Source organism: Paramormyrops kingsleyae, chromosome 22 (genome assembly GCF_048594095.1).
Source record: "Paramormyrops kingsleyae isolate MSU_618 chromosome 22, PKINGS_0.4, whole genome shotgun sequence".
Taxonomy (NCBI): Eukaryota; Metazoa; Chordata; class Actinopteri; order Osteoglossiformes; family Mormyridae; genus Paramormyrops; species Paramormyrops kingsleyae.
The window spans coordinates 17,724,547-17,745,325 of NC_132818.1; the positions used below are offsets into that span (position 1 = coordinate 17,724,547).

Sequence of the window (20,779 nt, forward strand, 5' to 3'; positions counted from 1 at the left end):
TTATACGGAATCACACTGACTCTGTCGCCCCGGAATCTGCAGGAGAGGAGGAGGCGGTGCGGGAGGAGGGGGCAGTGAAAGAGGCCTTAAATATCATTCTTTGTTTCTACGCATTACCAGTTTATTTTTGGTAATAATAATAATAGCACGTGTTGTTTCCTTTGTCGTTATAATATTGTTAGTAATACAGCTAGGGTAGTAACAATTATGATGCTAGTATAATAGCATAATTATAGTACAGCATGGCTTTTGCAGTTCTAATTATTTTAAGGGCAATTTTTGGTAACAGTCATGAACGTAACCCCTCCTCTTACATACAATATAAAACGTGCAGCTTTGCATTGGGTTCAGTTTCGTTGGGAATGAACGTCACGTGTTTTATAAAGGCATGGCTGTGACCCTCGTTTGCAGGAGCCGCTATATGCCGTCAGCGTGTTCCTGTCTTCACGTCGCTGACAGATCGGTCTTCGCTGACAGCCGAGCGCTTTGGAGGTCGGAGGCAAGGTCTGCAGCTGTGTCCGCCTCGGGGGTGCGATGGCACGCACTGCGATTTCATTCGCTTTGACCGGGGAGGTGGATCGAACTGCTTCGTACAGTCTTTCGCACTTGTGATCATTGCATTTAACTGATCGTTTGGTATAATGAAAATAAATATTCCGATCTCTCCCTGGAGGAGAAGGGGCCGGGAGGGGGGGTTGATGGCGGCGGTGACATCGGTTTTATTACCGCTGCGCCGATGATGTTTTCATGAGCATCTTTCTATTCATTAAATACCATACTCATATTTTATAAAGACCGTTAATATACATGCAAATTCTGTGAGAAGAATATAGGTTGTATAAATGTAGTCTGCAGGGCTGCCAACTTCAGTCACGTTGGCTGGCGTGAGATTTTCAGTTCGAGACAAGTCTGCACACACATTTATAAGAATGTAACAGTTTTATTACCTTGTAAATAGTCTGTAGGATTTGCAAAAAGCCCCAACGTTTTTGTTGTGGAAAATTTTTGTTTTATAATGGAATAATGTAGATTACCCGTAAGGTTTCTTGCGTGAGTGTCAGGCCGGATGCGTGAGAGCTCTACACATGTAAAGTGCGTCTCCACTTCAGCAAATTGCTATTGAAACTACTAAGACGTAGCGTAAAATAAACACATTACGGAGAATGATGACAGGTTCATCACATGCATAATTGACCACTTTACAACCACCTCCTATTCGCAAAAACCGCATGTTGGTATAATACACTCGTAGTTTTGGAGAATGTACGTATAAACTGTTAGCAAAATTCTGTGCATTCATTAATACATCCATCCAAAGTTACAACGGTAAACGTTTTCGACGGAGGGTGGAGACAACAAGGGTATATTAATAAACATAGGATTCAACCCGGGTAAACCCGTGCATTGATTTTAAAGCCCCTGGACTTAATGTTTAAAAACCAGACACCTTATGATCGGTCATCCAGCGGTACCGCAATGTCTGGCTAATTAAATACAAAACCTCCACTGGACACCATTCTGTTATATGGATCCATTGCATAGGACACCAAAGCACGAAGAAAAGATTGTGAAACTGGGGTGGCCAGCGTTGATCCTGATGAGGAATTTTAATTAGCACTTGATTGACAGGTTAAATTCCAGCTGTGACAGATTATCATCCCAGTAATTACTGACGTGAACCAACTAGGACGTGAGGCAGGGCAAAAACCCGTACACCCAGCAGTTCTAGAGGACTGGGTTTGACTACCCCTGCTGTAGGAAATGATCATTAACACCATGTAACCCTTCTGATTTTGGTTTCTCCCGAGTTTTTTGAACATTTTGACAGTTTCAGGCTGCTGTTTATTTGTCAAAGCATATACAGCAGAGTGTTACAGCTCATTCCACTGAAAGGCTATTTCCATTGCTTGCAATGCCGCTTCTGAGGAACTGGAACCAGCCGGTTTGATAAATTACCCATTCCTGTTCATATTACTGCAAGGTGTTGATCACTGTCAATTAAGCCTGATGCAGTGAATGAGGATGAGGGTGATTAAAAAGTAATTTGGGTGTTGTGATGAAAAGTATTTATGTTGATTACAACAAAGAACAAGGGTCACCTTGTTTCAATAAAATTAGAATTCTTAATCATTATCCTGACGGTCCACTGAACTAATCAACCTCATTGGTTTTTCAGATGCATATTTTTGAGGTCTTCTGTTGTCACTCTGCTACAAACACCTTTCAGAAAAGAACCACCGTAACACGGACATTTGGATTGAGATTGTCACGTCAGTCATAAGTTAGGAATGAGGGAGCAGGTGTTAAGGTAAAAAAAAGGGATTTAAAAGGAACAGTAGCCAGAAAATAAAAACATGATCTCAGGGGATAAAGAACAGAGGAAGTCAGGGCACAGGGGTACAATGTTAATGAGAGGACTGGGGAACACAGTACCGGGAAGCACTTTTATACAGAGCTGATGAGGAGCCAAATGAGAGGCAGCTGGAGTGAGTAACACAAGGGCAGGAATGAGGTGTAAGACAGAAGAAACAGAAACAGATGATCTGCTGGAGCAACCCCTAACCAGAACAGACAAAAGAGAAAGAGATAGGAGAGATAAGATAAATGATTAACAAGCCTGGCTCATTAGGGACACGCTAGGAGGAAACACGAGGGTCAGATGGGCAGGGCATGACAGAGATGATGTCATAGCTGTTTACTTTGATTTCAAGACGTTACAGCTGGGTTGCTCTGAATACAGTTTTATGTCACAGTAGAGGAAGAGAAAAATCACTCTACTATTTGCTATTACCTACAATGAGATCAGTCTACAATATGGACCTTGGAGCAAACCTGCCAAATATTATTAGCCTTAGCTTTAACTATAACAGTTACAATGGCTTGAGGTCTCCTTATGGTCCACAATTCCAAATCCATCATTTTACGTGACCAAACTGTAGTTACTAGATCAGCCATAATCCGTGAAGATGAGACACAGGTCAAAAACTTTTGTTTCATGTTTTTTTTTCCACTTTGATTTAGGTTTTTGTTTTCCATCCACTCCTACCTTTTTTTTTTCCCCCACATCCTTGACAAAAACGCCGAGTTAAAGTTTAACCTACAGCACATTCTAATGTCAGTCGCACCCCAGCTATCAGTGCAAAGCAAGATATTAAAAAAGGAAAAAAAAAAAAAAAAAACATCCTGCTCCTTTCTGATAAATTTGCAAAGCTTCCTGTCTCATCCTCTTCATGCTGCAGAAAGTACGGTGGCATAGTAGCCTGATTTTTGTTCAATAGCTTTGGTAGTATCTCCCTCCTAGTCCCAGGAAGACCATACACCTACTTTTGATTATATCTTTTGAACGTTTCCAATTTAAGCATCAAAACCCACCTGGTCAGCAATAGGGTGGGAAGTAAACTAAAGGTCTGCAAACTTGATTACTACACCCCCAGTTCTGGGAGCAAAGATATAAAATGTGATGATGACTCCCCAACAATGTTCCTGCAATATGGGTTCAATCGCACAGAATCGGAGGCTGTGTCGCACTCCGTGTGCTTTCGGTTCGCCATGACCTGAGGGTTGAAAGAGACCCGATCTAGTTGTGTTCTGGGGTAGAACGGAGTCCCGATGTGCTGGTGAGGAACTGACTGAGGGGCACGAAAGTCACCGGCACAGCAAGATGGAAGGAAGCAGATTGACGACCTCTTAGCCAATGTAATAAATATGAGGACAGGTTGCATGTTGGGGGGGGGGGGAAGGGTAGGCCAGGGGTATTTTATTCAGAGTGTGTGGCTTGCCTGCAGTTCACAACCTGTGCACTATGTAAGGCAACCGATACAGAGTTGAAGGAAATAAGATTAGCCAGGTATGGTAAACAACTGTAAGGCAGCACCTGAGGAGACCACAGTGCATATTCAGTAGTGCATTCTGGGAAAGTTCTGTCGTAATACGCCAGCGACTGAAAGCAGGTCCAGCTACACTACAGCAAATGGAGCCGATTCCGTGATCGACAGGATGGTGCTCGTGTATTTACGTTTACATTTCACACATTTAGCAGACGCTTTAGTCCAAAGTGATGTACGAGTGAAGGCATATAGCTCATTGCAAACATATATGCGGTCAAAGAGTCAGCCAGGCTGAGCTTCCAGTGAATGCCCAGCTACAGAAGTAAGCGGTATTGGAAAAGGAGCTATACAATAGCCTCTAACAAGGCAAGAACCAAGTAAGACTATTCAAGAGGCAGAAATGCAACATACAGACATTCAAGGAATGTAAAGAGTAACTTCACTGTTGGGCTGTAGTGCGAGGGGGTGGCATGTCACATGACTCATGGCCCCTAGAATGAGGCCCTTACTCACTGAAATGTTCCAGGGGTGTCCAATAAATGGACAGACCCATTTATTGGACCCTTGTACATCACTTTTGGGGGGGGGGGCAAAGATATATAAATATTAGGATAAAATGAATTATATTTTTCGATACATAATCTAGGGCCATGGTGATACAAAGACTGTATGAGGTAGAAGAGGGCCACACACACACACACACACACACACACAGGGCCCTGGGTCACACTTGATCCCATGCAGAAGTGAGTTTATAGTCCTAATGCCAGTTGGCATATTAAAAGTCTTATTGCCAGTCTAAATGCCCCCATGCTGCCCACCACATTAAAGGTTAATTTCGTGGTACTCTGTGGTGCAGGAAAATCTTTCAAAATTTATATGGGTATGTTATTTTTCCCTTCTGCCCAACACCATTCTCCTTCTTCCTCTTCCCCCTTCTCTCTTGCCAGGTGCATCCTGTCCATCATGGGGGCCACAACACAAGCACGTGGTAACAGATGGAAGGCCGCGCTTCAAACCATAGTGCAGAGGAAGCAAAAGGAGCCAAGCCACACTTATCCATCACGACCACTAGATGTCAGTGTATGACAACATGGGCTTGGAAGACCACTTACACCAGTTTAAAAACTCTGGAATTTCTGTTGAGGAAAGGGATATAGAATGACTGGTAAACCACGCGTCTTTTCTTATGACCTGGTCTTGGATATGGGGGTGCTGAAAATCAATCCTGGTATTTCACTTCATTGTTTTTCCTCTACCAAAGCAGGACCTATTTTAGGGGGCTGGGGCGCTACAATCTCAGAAAAAAAGGATAAAAGATGTACTTTGCTTGTCACTGCGGCTGTATACTTTTAAGGTACAGAAATGGTACAAAACGGTACAATTACCTACAGCTAAAGGTATAATTGCCAGATCCTTGAGGGTACAGCCCCAGTGACAAGCAAAGGTACAAATATTACCTTTTTTTATTAGCGTGTACCTATGGCATAAAACGCTGGTGCAACAACCATCCATTCACACAGAAATGTACACAAACACTCACACCAGTAGTCAATTTGGTAACTCCAATTAGCCTCAGCATGCTTTTGGACAGTGGGGGGCGAAACCAGAGTACCCAGAGGAAACCCCATGACAACACGAGGAGAACATACAAACGCCACACATGCGGAACCCTGGTAGAGACTTGAACCCAGATCCCAGAGATGTGAGGCTAAACACCAACCAGCAGAAAAATAGATTTTCGGGCCTCCTACAACTTGGGGCACTGGGCTGCAGTCCAGGTTTAGCCCCGTACCTAAGACACGTAACAGCTGTGTAAACAAACCATATTTCTTCTTCTCTATGACTAAGGTTTTCTGGTTTTATTTGAAAATAAATATCAACAATATTTATCATTCACATTTAGTAATACCACATAAAATTAGAAAGGATATAAGAAATTAATATTAAAATGTTTGGTAACACTTTGCATTAACTGCACCTTCGTAATGCCTTTATAATTCAGTGCACCTTCATAATGCATCCATAGAACATTCCTAAACAGCACGTAAACATGCCTTAACTTCGTAACATAAACAGGTGTAGTATACATTATTATACAACAATATCCTCACATTTAACTGGAGAAAACAGAAAATACAACATAGGAAGTGCATCTGGAATGTCTAAGGCTTATCAACGGCTCTCTTGTTTCTCGTGGGCGATGTCTCAGGTGTCCTCTAGCGCATATATAGTCGAATGAGTTTGTTTTGATGCAGCTCCTGCCAGAGCTTCAGCTCCATCCGGTAGTCGTGGTTGGAGAAGAACTGCACAGTCTGGAAGGTCCGGTCGTAATAGTGGTTAGAGTACTTCTGGTAGTCGGGGGTCATGAAGCCGTAGGCGCTGACCTTGGGTAATGACAGAATCATGATGTCACTGGCATCGAATTTGCACGTTCTAAACATCCAGAACCTATCATGGGATGCGTAAGCAATCTGGCAGGGCTCTCCTTGGATGGGATGCACGTTGTTAGGAAGTTATACAGTCGTCCACATACAGAGACCCGAGAAAGAGCGAAAAGCAAAGACCTGCACATGCAACAAACGCATCAGTGACAGGGCAGGTCTAGCAGGGGAGGCAGACGACAAGCGGACGGGTGCATCTCTACCTGATCGCACGTGTGCAGGGCAGCCAGCAGCATCACGGCACCGGTGGATGGCCGGAACAAGTTCCAGTAGCTGGTCTTCAAGATCGGGGAACGCAGGAACCTGAGAGGTGCAGGAGAACACAGTGTTCCAGAAGGGATTAGCACTATAGCCCTCAAAAAGCATATTCTGCTCACAGTATCAACAGTAACTGCCCAGTCTCACCTGTTTCTCAGGTAGCGGATGAAGTCTGGGTGATACATTTTCAACTTTCTTGCCGTCACGTTGGGGCCAAAGTATTTGGATGCCCTGGAGTGAAAGGAGAACAGATCGATGGACCCAAACCCAAACTAACTCTACACGGTTACATGACAGCAGTGATTCTCTTTGGTATAACACTAGACACTTTACCCAACCCAACAGCCCCTGAACTTCAACCTCTACCAGATCCCGGTCGTGGATGATTAAAATCTCTCTACAGTCTGCCTTCAGAGAGATATCGTTAGTATCTCGCTACAGTGCATGCTCTATTACTTGCAGTTCTATGAGTCATATACCCATCTTTGTTTTGTCAGCTAAATCCATTTCGGCACATTAATAAACCGGTAACAACAAACAGTTGGTAGTGCCTTGGATTTCTTCCATTTTCCCTTTTGCCCCAACATGCGACACATAGACGTCATGGAGGAGTTGGTCCTTAAAAAGAATATGACACCAGTAATATAGAAGTTATTTGCATCATCCAATACCAACAGGGCACAAAGAGGTAGGATACCTTTTGCATGCCAGATGGCAACAAGACAAACCGGTAACACATTACTTAAAGCAGTCAAATGATTGCATTATAAAGAATGCATTATGAAGATATTTATAGTGCATTATAGATGAGAGCATTCATAATGCATAATGAACATGGCCTTTGTTATAAATATTTATACCCATATTTATAATACTTTATGAATTCATTATAATGCATTATGATGGTATGTATAATGCAATTATATTACTAATTGTTACTTTTAATATATAAGTATTACCAGCAAACCATTTTAACCCTCAAACAAAAACACCCGAAATTAGTATGCTGTTATTGTTTCGTTTTAGGTTTTATTACCTTATTAGGCTATATTTTTTAAAATTGGGGAATTAGCCTGGTTGTACTGTTGGGTAACTTGCAAAATAGTTTTAAATGCCGACAAAAAAAAAAAAGAATCGTGATGAGATTGTAAATTGTGATCCTGCCACAATAAAAAATCATGGTGTGATATTGTGTCACATGACTCTCACATTGTGTCACATGACTCTCACATTGTGTCACATGACTCTCACGTTGTGTCACATGACCCACTCCTAGTCGTCGTCCCCTTACATCTCGCCGCGTTCTCGCCCTTTCTCCACAGGCGTGTCTTTCACAGCGGCCTTCACCAACACGTAGTCCTGGTCATGGTCTGGTATAAAGACATATCTGGTCTCCTGTGAAGGAGAGGTCTGTGTGAAATTCTCAGACAGGCAGAGGTGATGGTTCAAGAAGGTGACATCTACAGAGATAAATTGTTGGGTGTCATGTTAGGCACTGGGTGAAAGGATGGTAGGCAGCTGGGAAGCTTGCAGATGCTTCTGGGACCCCTGCCTGCATCCTAGGTCCTCTCAATGGAGGTCCATCTTCTCCTGGGGTTGAGATGTCCTGAGTGTCTCATGTGTATTTGCAGTTAGCAAGGAATTATGGGGAGGGGTACCTCATCCCTTGCCCAATACTACTCCTTTCTGTTCCAGGCTTGCAACGGCCATGGCGGAGTTACAGAGATTAGTTGTTGCCATTCCAACCGGACATTTTTTCTTTTGTACCTGTTTTGGCTAGTTTTCACTTTTTGATCATTAGATGCTCACCTAACTAGAACTACTGTCTTGGGTTATATCTTTGAGAATTTACGTTAAGTGTTCTCCTCGAGGATGTAATGCGAGATCAACCCGTAGAACATCAAACATTGAGTTTCACAATATGTCAATACATAGGAGGAAGCACCAGTGGTAACACGAGGAGGTTCTCACCTCGGACTTAGGGGGTCCCTCATGGTTCACTGTAGAAAGGATGGAGTTGCGCATGGTATTGGTGGAGAATGTGTAGATGGAAGTGCGTAATCCTACATCCTCCTCAAAACCCCGGATCACCGCTGCGTTCGTCCTGGAGGAAAGATGCCCGGTTTCTCTCTGATGACGCATTTGCAGCTTCTAGTGGAGTCGGGCCATTTTGGCGACATGTGGTCCCTCACCTGAAGACGTAGTGGTGCTGGTCGATCTCGCGGCCCATCTTGGAGCCACGAAGGATTCCCCCGTTCCCCACCACTGCACAGCGGATGCAGGAGGAGCCATTAGCCCGACTCTCCCAGTCGTCAAACATGAGCCCATTGGCCGTGGTGTTGAGGAGAGTGAGGGATGCAGCCAAGACTGGGTGAAAGGCGACGGGGGGAAAATTCCAGAATTTTATGAAATGAAATTAAATGAAATAATACTTCATTTGCCATTTGCACAGGCACAGGTATACTGGAATGCTTCTTTTTCGTATCCCGCTTACTCTCCTTCGAGACATATACAGACATATTTGGGGAGGGGGGAGGTTTAATTTTACAACCCTTACATTTGTGCATTCTGATCAAGAATGATTAGAAAAAACTATGAATTATCTGTTATTTATTGTATGTGTGGATGTGAAGTTTCATCTAAAATGACTACATATAGCCCCTTATTGCCAGACTGAATGTGCTACAATGCTTGGACAAATACAGATTTTTCACTTTGAAGATCATGTATTACGTATGTAAAAGGTGATAATTAAAGTACAAACAACAGCTGGTCAAAATCATGCACAGTCAAACAGAGCCTCTCTTACTTTGGTAGTCAACCTCCCCCCAGCCATGTGATCCAGGGTAGTTCTGAAGGCGACGGTACTCTTCTGGAGAAAAGTGCTTGTGCCACTGCAACACAGGGATCCTGGGCAGGATCTTTGGCTCGAAAATCGTCCCTGCAACTTTCTGCCGTATGCTATCCTGGCAGACCTGAGCAGAGTAGGGTTTTGGACACAATTACAATTAAACAGTTTTGGAGGATGTGCACCTTTTTAATGCATTTTCCCCCCAAAACCTCACCCTTTGTGGAAATGAGTCCTCCTGGGCATATTTGTCACCAATGTAAGGAGGATCTGTAGGTCCTACCACTGCAGGAGCCGTGGATGCGTGTAAGATCTTCGGGATCTCAGTGGTTCTGAAGGCAATCTTGATTCTGTTGATAGAAGGAGGACATGATCTCAGACAGTCAAGAGCTTAAAAGGTTTCCACGGACACTGTATCCATGTAACTGATGAAACAATGACTCAAGATTGCCGCATAACAGCTGCAAACACCTTAGACAATTTGATGCACGGACACCAAGGTGACTGCAGACAGGTGGGACCACCATTCTGGGGACACTTCACTTTCTGCCAAATACCCCCAGAGCTTTGTATGTACGCAGGCTGACCCAAGATCTGCTATTCAGGGTTTACTTCACATTCTGACAGTATTGTATTCAGTTTTCTCCCCCATAGTTTTCAATAATTCATTTGCACAACCAATCTGACGATATAGTGGTGTGCAAAAGTTTGAACACCCCTGTTCAAAATTGCTGTTACTCTGAATACTTAAATGAGCAGAAGATGAACTGATCTCAAAGACAGTTAAAGATGACACATTCTTCTCAAACATTTTTATGCAAGATTAGTGAATTTTTTTGTAGAATTTTAGAGTGGAACACCATGCAAAAGTTTAGGCACCCCAAGAGATTTGAGCTCTCAGATAACATTGACCAAGGTCTCAGATCTTAATTAGCTCACTAAGACTACGGCTTGTTCACAGTCACAACTGCAAAGGCCAGGTAATGCAAATTTCAATGCTTTGTAAATACTGTGAAAGACACAGACTCCTGAATCCTTATCCCAACAATCAGCTGTCATGGGCTCCTCTAAGCGGCTGCCTAGCCCTCTGAAAATGGCAACAACTGTAGAAACATACAAGAAGGTAATTTCAGGTAGTAATTTCCTCAGTTCATAATGTAATTAAGAAATGGAAGTTAACAGGCACAGTGGAGGTCAAGTTGAGGTCTGATAGACTAAGAAAGCTTTTTGAAAGAACTGCTCGTTGGATTGCTAGAATATTATAGGAGACAAGGGGATCAGAAAAATGTCACACACACACACACAGAGCCAAAGCTATGTCAGAAAACTACCATGCTGTTTTGTGGTGGTGAGGTGGGGGTTGAGAAAGAGAATGACAATAGCTGCCCATTTGTCAACTGAATTGTGTTTGTAGAGGCATTATAGCATATTCCACAAGTTTTTCATTTTACAGGCTATACGTCAGTGCATTCAGTAGGTTGTTTGCATTGTGGCAACAATGTAACAATGTGTTGACATTAAAAAGAAAATGTACTAAAGTATGTATTTAATTAAAGAACTCCAATGCTTGAAATTTAAGTAATGGAGTTGTGTAATTTCTCCACCAGTGACCATGGGCTACCTGAAGATGCACAAGCTTAAGGTTTCGGCCTGGTCCTCACAGTCCCCTGACCTAAACAACACTGAAAATCTAAAGATAGATCTAAAAAAAAAAAAAAAAAAAAACACAGTGCGTGAATGACAGCCCAAAGGTTCTCGCAGAACCAGAAGCATTTTGCAAGAAAGAATGGGCAAAAATCCCCCAAGCAAGATCTGAAAACTGGCTGCAAAAATGTCTACAAGCTGTGATACTTGTCAAAGAGGGTGTTATTGCATACTGGTTATGCAGGCTGCACAAACATTTGCCTCAGGCCGTTTTCTTCTTTTGTTATTTTGAAATGGTGAAACACAGAAATAAATCTTGCTTTGAATATTACATAAATGTGCCATCTTTTACTTGCTTAGCTATTCACAGTAACAGAAATGTTGACATTAAAAAGAAATTTAAATTATACAAATACAAAGTATTAAAATGAAAATACATCCACATACACCTGTTCATCCATCTACTCTATTAAACATGTTGCCCTTTTCACTCTCTCTCTCAAATTCATCTCTCCCATGAAACAACTTCCAAACTATACTGGATAAAATATCTATTATATTTGTTACAGGTCTTGTCCCCCCTCCCAGATTCCGCCATCTTTTCCTCCAGTCTTTTATTTAGCTAAGGATTTATGGACACATCACTACACGGGAAGATGCACCACAGAGTTCACCCTCAACAGCAGAAGCCACCGGACTGGTTTGGACAAAGGGTAGTGATCTTACCTGTCGAGGGACATGTGGGGGATTCCGCTGGGAACACCGAGTTGTGGACTGGTGGACAGGAAGAAGATGCCAAGGAAGAAGAACATAAGCAGAACGCATAACAGATGTCTCACCCGCCATCGCGTGGTTATTTTCATTGTCCTGTATGGACAGGTAGTCTTGAGTGGGCCAGACAGCAGAGAAGGGGAGGGAGGGAGAGAGAGAGAGAGAGAGAGAGAGAGAGAGAGAGTGGTCACAATGAGGTGAGTGGTGAGGATAATCAAACTGACATCTTATTGGACATATCTGTACACAATCATAATCAGCCGTTTAAGCGTTGTCCTTCCATATATCATGTTGCTAAACTTCCAGAAGATCTTTCAGTCACTGATACTGGCCCCACAAACACCGAATGACTTTTCAAGGGATTTGACTGTCGCAGACAAAGTTCCAGCATCCGAGTAAAATCACGAGAGTTTTGAGAAGTGGCGCGTTCCCGTCATCTCCATCGTTTGGATTAAGGGGGCCAAGATAGCCGTCCTATGTCAGTCTTTATCTTGTCTTGACGTTCCCAATAAAATCAACCGAGTTTAACATTATCATAGGTCTTATACTAACTTATGCAAATAGTGAGGTGGACATTGTCACCAACCAATATGTCAGCTCCCTCCAGCACCAAACATCAAACAGCAACACAGGTACAGGATCTCGGGTAGGGCAGACAGGTATGGAGGAGACTTTGAAATAATATTAGGTACAGTACAGAAGTACAATATTTTGAACGCAGGTTGCATGGCATTTCCACTGCATTCTACAGAAAAAAGTTGATTAAACAGTCCTACACATTTTGCAAGAACTGGGCTCTTTATTGCAACAAACGCAAATGTATAGCAGTGAAACACGGTCTGTATTACAAAAGTACAGCAAAAACAAAAGAAATCTAGTTCTGATCTTGCAAACAGCGACCCTGCAAGATCCCTAGTCTTAGTTTTGAAAAGTCTTTTTGGAGTTTTTTTTCGAAGTCTGTTAGTGTACAGTTAGCCCTAGAATCATAAGGACTATGGACGATTGAAAGGGACGAATCCAGCCCTTTACGTTACATGTTAGATAAGAAACATCAAGGAGATCTGGAAAAAAGTTACCAGTAAAACCTCTCGACTAGTGGAGTGGATAGATTAACAGGAAAGAGAAAGTTAAACTGCTTCCATTCTTAATCATTTTTTATACAAGGGATCAGAACGTTTGAAGATAAAGGTTGTAAAATAAAACATGTGGTTGAAAGTATATAATTAATTTTTGGGAATCAACCAACTCCACCTCCACAGCGTGTGGCTCCGTGCCTGTGCATGCCTGAGTTCAGAAGGCTGCCGGTTCGAGCCCAGCCTCGGCAAGTCTGTGGTTCCTTGAGCAAAGCCCTTAACCCCCGGCTCCCTGAGTGCTGCGACAGGTGGCTGTCCTTCACAGACAACTTACTCTCACCTACAGAATGAAGTTGGGGGAGGCGTAAAGAGAATTTCCTTATGGGGAATAATTAATAATTATTATTAAACACCCAGCATTCTGTGGTCCGTTGGAATACTGGCTAGGGATTGGCAGATGGGATCCCCTACTTTATTGTGCGAGTACATCTTAATATCAGAAAAACACCCCTCTGTCCTCACTTGCTCACTGTCAACAGCAAACTGAGGCAAAATGTCCACTTGTTCACTCACTCACTATATAGTGTTCACTACATAGCACACTCACTAGGGGTTACAGGCAGACGACGCTTGATATGTTTTGGACAATAGGAGGATGCTATGATGCATTCCATTTGAACTTGTAACTTGAAGATTCCGAGTTCCTGGTCAGAAATTTCTGCTAGAATGCCCCTGAAGTCAGAATTCCAACTGGGAAAGTAAGAGAAACCTACACAACCCTAACATCAGAATTTTAGATCTATAACTTAACAGAATTTATCAACAGAAGTTAAAGCTGTAGTTTTATACTGTTTATTAGCACTTACATTTTATTTGTGGGTCATTAAATCGGTCGTACACACAATACTGTCCAACCGCTATCTGTGAACATGTCGCTCCAGTGTTCTATGTGATGTTATCAACATATATGGCGGAGAATGACTAACAATTAACCAAGCTAGAACTGGGGCCCGTTTCAGAAAACAAGACTTTTCGCAGAGCTGGATAAGGTGGACTGAGCCAAATACAAATATAAAGACCATTTAAACTGGGATAAATTCAATCTGTCAAGTTATCTGGCTAAGCAAGAAACCTTGCCTTTTGAAACAGGTCCCTGATACTGCTAAATTGCTTTCTGACTTGCTGTACTGGAACACGGTTATCAGGTATGACTCCATTTCCCGCTCCAGCTTCCAGAATCTGAGGTAAATGGAATGCAGTATTACACTGTACATAATTACGCACCACACACTTAAAAATGTGACCTGTCACATAGACACGTGAGAACATTCCCACTAGCAATAAACCATGTTAAAAATGTATTTTTTTTCTTTATTGTATATTTTATGCTAATGTTTCTATTTGTTTTTTATTGTAATTTAAAAAAAAAACACCAGAACACGGACAGTATCCTACGAGACTTCAGTCCAGGACTTCTCAGACTTGTCATCCCAATGATGCTGATGCTGGGCCGCGAGCTCCGTACCCCGGTCATACCCCGGTCGAGCTGGTGTTCAGGGAACCCCCCCCCCCATCCCCCCCCCGGGCACCGCTCCTGAGCATGTCCGCGTCCTGCAGCAGCAGATAAGGTCCATCTGCACCTTGACCCTGGAGCAACTGGCTTTGGATTTAGCCAATAAATGTGTCTCGGCATTTTGCGCCGGCTGGAGAAGAGACGGTGAAGACTGACTAACCCTGCAATAGAGCCTGATACAGTGATCTAGACGCCATGAAACAAAAGGATTACGGTATCGAAATCTCTAAAGGAAAACATGGGCTTAGCCTTACTTAAATAAATAATAAAAGGAGGACTTAACCACAGCATTTATTTGCTTCTCAAACTTGAGACGAGTCAGGTAAACATCAAGATTATTTGCATACGGATTAGTGTGGCCCCAATCACCCTCAGGGGGTCTAAAAATTACAATCTCTGTCTTACTCTCCTTGAGTTTCAGAAATGTATTCGCATCCATAAACAAAAAATCCGATGCACCAGGCCTATCCAGGTCTCAGGCTGAGGTACACCTGTGTCTCATCAGTGAAACGACACTCCGTGCTTATTAATAATATGCCTGAAGGCTAATAAATACAATGAAAATAAAATACAACTGAGCGATGATCCTTGTGGAACACCATACTTTAGGTTATACAAGAAACTGAATAGGTTCTCTTCCCTAAAAAAAGAGAACCGTTCAAGTGCAGTACCTTCAATACCCACACAATGTTCCAGCCACTCTAGAAGAATTCAGTGATCTAGTGTCAAAGGCAGACTGAAATCTAACATTAGAATTTCACAGTCATTTTTGCCTGCAGATAACAGAATGTCATTAGTCACTTTCATTAAAGCTGACTCAGTACTATAATATATCACAGCTCAAAGCAGATTTACTATATCGCTCTCAGTCTTGGGGTTTATTAAAATGTTTAAACGTTAAAAAGAACCCTGGGTAGGTGGCTGTATTTTGCAAACACTCCTGAGTAAAATCTTGCTCTGGAAGATTTCATGGCCTTTTGGAAAGTAGGTTTCGGGTTTCATCTGAAATCCTAAAATCTATCTTTCTCTCCCATTTTCTTTCCGCTCTATTACAGCTTTGCTTAAGTCTTCTGATGGTGTCCACTAGCTTGGGCTGAGACTTACCTCTCGGGCGCACATTAAGAGAAATAGATCATCGAGAGCAGATTCACAAATGGAATAAAGAGCATGTCAAAATTTACCCGGAGTAGAATCTACACTTTGGTCTTTCAGCGTAGAAATAGTAGGAATAGGATTGAAAGTGATAGCAAAGTGGGTTACTATCATATTATTAATAAATCGCTTGTACCGGGATGGGGGACGATCATTTCCAACAGACCCCGGGATGCTAGCGATAAACATGTCATCCGATATACAGGTGGTACATATTTCCAGATTACTGTCACAAAACTATAAGATAAAGTCAGATCCAGTGTGTGACCAGCGCGTGCACCCCAGACACAGATTATGTCACGTTAAAATCGCCAATTAAATTGCTGAAATCTGTTAGATTTGAGGAACTAATGTATACACACATATGTGATATTTACATGACAAAATACATACTTTGTTTAACGAAGGACAGCATAAAGAAATATTTGTTCATTTGATGAGTAATAAGAACATAAGAACATAAGAACTATACAAACGAGAGGAGGCCATTCGGCCCATCGAGCTCGCTTGGGGAGGACTTGACTAATAGCTCAGAGTTGTTAAAATCTTATCTAGCTCTGATTTAAAGGAACCCAAGGATTCAGCTTGCACTACGTTATCAGGAAGACTATTCCATACTCTGACTACACGCTGTGTAAAGAAGTGCTTCCTTAAATCCAGTTTGAAATGTTCTCCCGCTAATTTCCACCTATGGCCACGAGTTCTTGTATTTGAACTAATGCTAAAGTAACTATTCGGTTGAACAGCATCCAAACCTGTTAGAATCTTATAGACCTGGATCATGTCCCCCCTCAGTCTCCTTTGCTTGAGGCTGAACAGATTTAGCTCAAATAACCTTTCCTCGTATGACATTCCTCTAAGACCAGGAATCATTCTTGTGGCCCTACGCTGCACCTTTTCTAAGGCCGCTATGTCCTTTTTAAGATATGGTGACCAAACCTGCACACAGTATTCTAGGTGAGGTCTCACCAAGGAATTGTATAATCTTAGCATTACCTCCCTTGACTTAAACTCCACACACCTGGAGATATACCACAACATCCTATTGGCCTTTTTTATTGCTTCCCCGCACTGGCGAGAATGAGACATGGAAGCATCAACATACACACCAAGGTCTTTCTCATAATCAGCTACCTTTATTTCAGTAGGTCCCATAAAATACCTGTACTTTATATTTCTGCTCCCTACAGTACATGGAGTACCTTACATTTGTCTATGTTAAATGTCATCTGCCAGGTGTCAGCCCAGTCACTAATTAAATTAAGATCCCGCTGTAGCTGCTGAGCCACTAGTTCAGTATCTGCTACACCACCCACCTTGGTGTCATCTGCAAATTTCACCAGTTTACTGTATATATTGGTGCCTATATCATTTATGTAAATTAGGAACAATAGTGGTCCTAAAATTGAACCCTGCGGTACCCCACTATGAACGCAGGCCCACTGTGACATTGAGCCTCTTATAACTACTCGCTGCTTCCTGTCCGTTAACCAGTTATCAATCCAGGTCGCGACAGTTCCTAAAATACCTGTCGCTCTGAGTTTAAGTGAGAGCCTCTTGTGGGGGACAACATCAAAAGCCTTTTGGAAATCTAAGTAGATGACATCATAGGCCTTCTTATCATCAACTTCCTGAGTAGCTTCCTCAAAAAACTCCAACAGATTTGTTAAACAGGATCTACCTCTCCTAAATCCATGCTGGCTATCCCTCAAAATGTTATTTGAGTCCAGGTAATCTACCATTTTCTCTTTGATTATAGCCTCCATAACTTTACCAGTTATACAAGTTAGACTGATTGGCCGATAGTTTGACAAATTACTTCTATCCCCTTTTTTGAAAATGGGCGTTATGTTGGCATGCTTCCAATCAGAAGGTACCACACCTTCAGATAAGGACTTTTGAAACAGTAAAGTTAAGGGTCGGCAAATAATATCCCTCATCTCTTTTAACACTATAGGCAAGATGCCATCAGGGCCCTGTGATTTATTTATTTTGAGCTTAGCTAGGCTTTGCAAAACATCAGCTTCAGTTATATATATATATTAGTTATAGACGATGTTGGATTAGTAATAAGAACTGGTAAGTTACTAGTGTCCTCAACAGTGAATACCCGTGCAAAACTATCATTGAACTCATTTACTATGTCAATGTCGTTTTCAATTATAAGACCCTTACTATCCTGCAGATTAGTAATTTCAGCTTTTAGAGCTCTTTTATAGTTAAAGTACTGGAAGAAACTTTTAACGTCATCCTTAGCCTCCAATGCGATCTTCCTTTCGACATTCCTTTTAGCTCATCTAATGTCATTTTTTAATTCAGCCTGTAGATTTAGATACTCTTGCTTTATTCTGTTATCATCAGTTATTTTCCATTTCTGGAACAAAGCCCTTTTCCTCCTTACTTTATACTTTATTTCCCTAGTAAACCACCTAGGTTGCAATTTCCTAGATTTATTCTTGCTGGAAACAGGTATGAAGTCCTCTTGCACTTGCAATAATGTGCTTTTAAAAAATTCCCATGCCTCTTCAACAGTTTTGTTATTTAACTCCATCCAGTTCACAGTTTCTAGTTTTAATCTCATACAATTGAAGTTAGCCTTCCTAACATTATATATTTTTGATTTGGACTTTGCTCTTCGGGCACTAAACTTAACCTCAATTTTAACCATGTTATGATCGCTACTGTCAAGTGGTTCTAAAACGTCTAATTTACCAATCCTGTCCTGGTTATTAGAGAAAACAAGATCAAGAATGGCATCCCCCCTGGTAGGGGTGTTTACAAACTGAGTAAAAAAACAATCCTGTACTAATTCCACCATCTCAAGTTCATTTTCAGAAGAGCCAGCAACAATGTCCCACTGCATCCCCGGTAGATTAAAATCACCCATAACTACTACATAATTTTTATTGCTCATAATCCTAATATCACTGTATAACAATCTGCTTTCCTCGGCAGCTACATTAGGTGCTCTGTAACAAACACCGACAATTAGGCTATTTGAGTTTTTGGCATCTAATTTTACCCATATAGCTTCCGTACTTTTACTTATATCAGTAAGCTCCCTTGCCTGCAAGTTTTCCTTTACATATACAGTACTGCAACACCACCTCCCTTCTTACCTATACGGTCTTTACGGAACAACGTGTAACCATCCATATTATATTCTTGTCCATCCTTTTTACTCAACCACGTTTCAGTTATTGCTATAATATCATAAGATATTATATTTTAATAATATCTTATTATATCTTTTATTATATCTTATGAGATAAGAGCCTCTAAATCATGAATTTTATTCCTAATACTCCTGGCGTTTAAATACAGACAACAAAGGGTAGGCCTATTACAGTGCCTACTTATAATATGATTTTTTGGGGCTTTCCCCCCAGTTACATACTTAACTAACCTCCCTGCCCCCCCAGTCCCTAGTTTAAACATTCCTCAACTGCTCTACAAATACGCCTTCCCAGTACACTGGTTCCCCTCCGGTTCAGATGCCACCCATCCGGCTTGAACAGGTCCCACCTGTTCCAGAAGGTCCTCCAGTGCCCCATAAACCTAAACCCCTCTTTCCTACACCATCCTTTTAGCCACGCATTTAATCTCCTTATTTCAGCTAACTTAGCCTGACTTGCGTGTGGCACGGGTAGTATTTCAGAAAATACCACCATGGACGTCCTGCAGAACAGCCCTTCTACCCTTGAACTAGTAGTTATTAGAAATAATCCATAGTTAGTACATAATTCCCAATGAGACCAGCAATATTCAATAGTTCCTAATGAAGTAATAGAGAACTACTATAATAATTAGTTCACTATTACCTATTGAGTAATTAAGCATAACTCCTTAGTAGTTAATAGTACCAATTTAGGTGTTAATGAAGCGCTACTCCTTTGTTGCTGCTTACTTCCTGCATATTTACCTGTTAACTAAGGAACAGTATTATAAAGTGTTACCGAAATATTTAATGCTGATAATTATTCTAAATAATTCTGCTTAAATTACGAGAAGTCCCTGGAGAAGACCGATGGAGCCGCTTGCACACGTAAAAAAGAGGGACGAGGGGGGAAAAAAAACAAATCTCACCTGCTCACACTTCGTAACACGGAGCGACAACTTCCTTTCCCCGTCAGCTTTGTGGCCGCAGGAGTGCTCGCCGACCGCTGAAATCCACTGGTGCACCAAGCAACAGAAAGGTAATGATCACAAAAGGCAGATATTTCTACATATATCGGTAACCCCGTGACTAATTAGAGGGGCATTAGAGCAGGCGACAATAGGCGCGGAGAGCCCGGACGCAAACACACTCACGAGGGATTCCCCGAGGAATACCAGCAACCTGGCTGCCAAGCTACCAGAAAGGTACTATATAAAGATGTCCTATTACGTTTTCAGAAGCCTGACGTACGAGTGTCTTTCTGTTTTATGTCAGAAATAATCGGGGGGCGGGGGGTGCTTCTCTGAAACCGAAACTACAAGCGTTGCACAACTGCTGGCGTGTAATAGTCATGTCTTAAATGGCACAAAGGGCGTCATAACAGGTAAGTACTGATATAGACCAAGATAAGCAGACCCTGTCACACGTTGAATGTCTCTTCAGGCCGCAGCTCAACCTGACATACGCCAGCATCCCTGTACGCCACCATGCCACCCCTCTGCTCCGGGTGCTTTCCCCATAAATCCCTTGATCTGTGTTTCAACAGCGTGATGCAAAAGTTCAGGGCATGGCTTTCATCTGTTTACAAGGCTCTCGGATTTCATCGAAAGTTTGGAGTTTTTTTGTCCGGTAGGGGGCTATTAACGATGTATAACTCGGGACAGTTATGAACTCGGCGGAAAACCCCTCAGTGTTCATGCGCATCGTCTAATGATTCTATATAACACTTTAGTTATCTCTTCTCAACGTGAGAAAGTGGCGTGTGAGCGTCTGAAATGCCTGAGACTTGAGAGCCCTGTGTTTAACCGGAGAATGTGTTGCATTACACAGAGTTCCATAAATATTATTTATATATATATATATAATCGTCCTTATGTATATATCTTTTCAAAATAAAATGTATTGCATTATACACATAGTTGCATAAATATTGCCCAAATAACATACGTATTTCAGTGACACTCGAAAGGTCAATGATTAGCTGAGGCGCAGCGACAGGCAATGGCCTGGGGCCCTGAGCTGGGGTAATACA

General features: G+C 42.0%; 1 protein-coding gene and 1 long non-coding RNA gene across 4 annotated transcripts; one reads left to right on the forward strand and one right to left on the reverse strand.

Annotated features, from left to right (window-relative positions):
• The first annotated feature begins 4 nt into the window (after positions 1–4).
• On the forward strand, positions 5–5,737 carry LOC111852863 (uncharacterized). The gene is made up of 3 exons (XR_002840331.2): positions 5–130; positions 412–504; positions 4,778–5,737. It is a non-coding gene; the product is annotated as an uncharacterized lncRNA (long non-coding RNA).
• On the reverse strand, positions 5,675–20,334 carry LOC111852860 (alpha-N-acetylgalactosaminide alpha-2,6-sialyltransferase 2-like). 3 transcript variants are annotated; one of them, XM_072705218.1, is made up of 11 exons: positions 20,164–20,334; positions 19,677–19,763; positions 11,748–11,905; positions 9,595–9,727; positions 9,339–9,504; positions 8,722–8,896; positions 8,501–8,633; positions 7,821–7,924; positions 6,677–6,760; positions 6,475–6,574; positions 5,675–6,214 (listed from the first exon to the last, which is right to left on the reverse strand). In XM_072705218.1, the coding sequence occupies exons 1-11, from the start codon at positions 20,218–20,220 to the stop codon at positions 6,047–6,049; spliced, it is 1,365 nt and encodes a 454-aa protein (XP_072561319.1). In that variant the 5' UTR covers positions 20,221–20,334; the 3' UTR covers positions 5,675–6,046. The 3 variants fall into 3 exon arrangements, with proteins under 3 accessions (XP_072561319.1, XP_023684957.2, XP_023684958.2); XM_023829189.2 differs by lacking the exon at positions 20,164–20,334 and adding an exon at positions 19,902–20,074; XM_023829190.2 differs by lacking the exon at positions 20,164–20,334 and adding an exon at positions 19,978–20,047.
• Between the last annotated feature and the right edge of the window lie 445 nt (positions 20,335–20,779).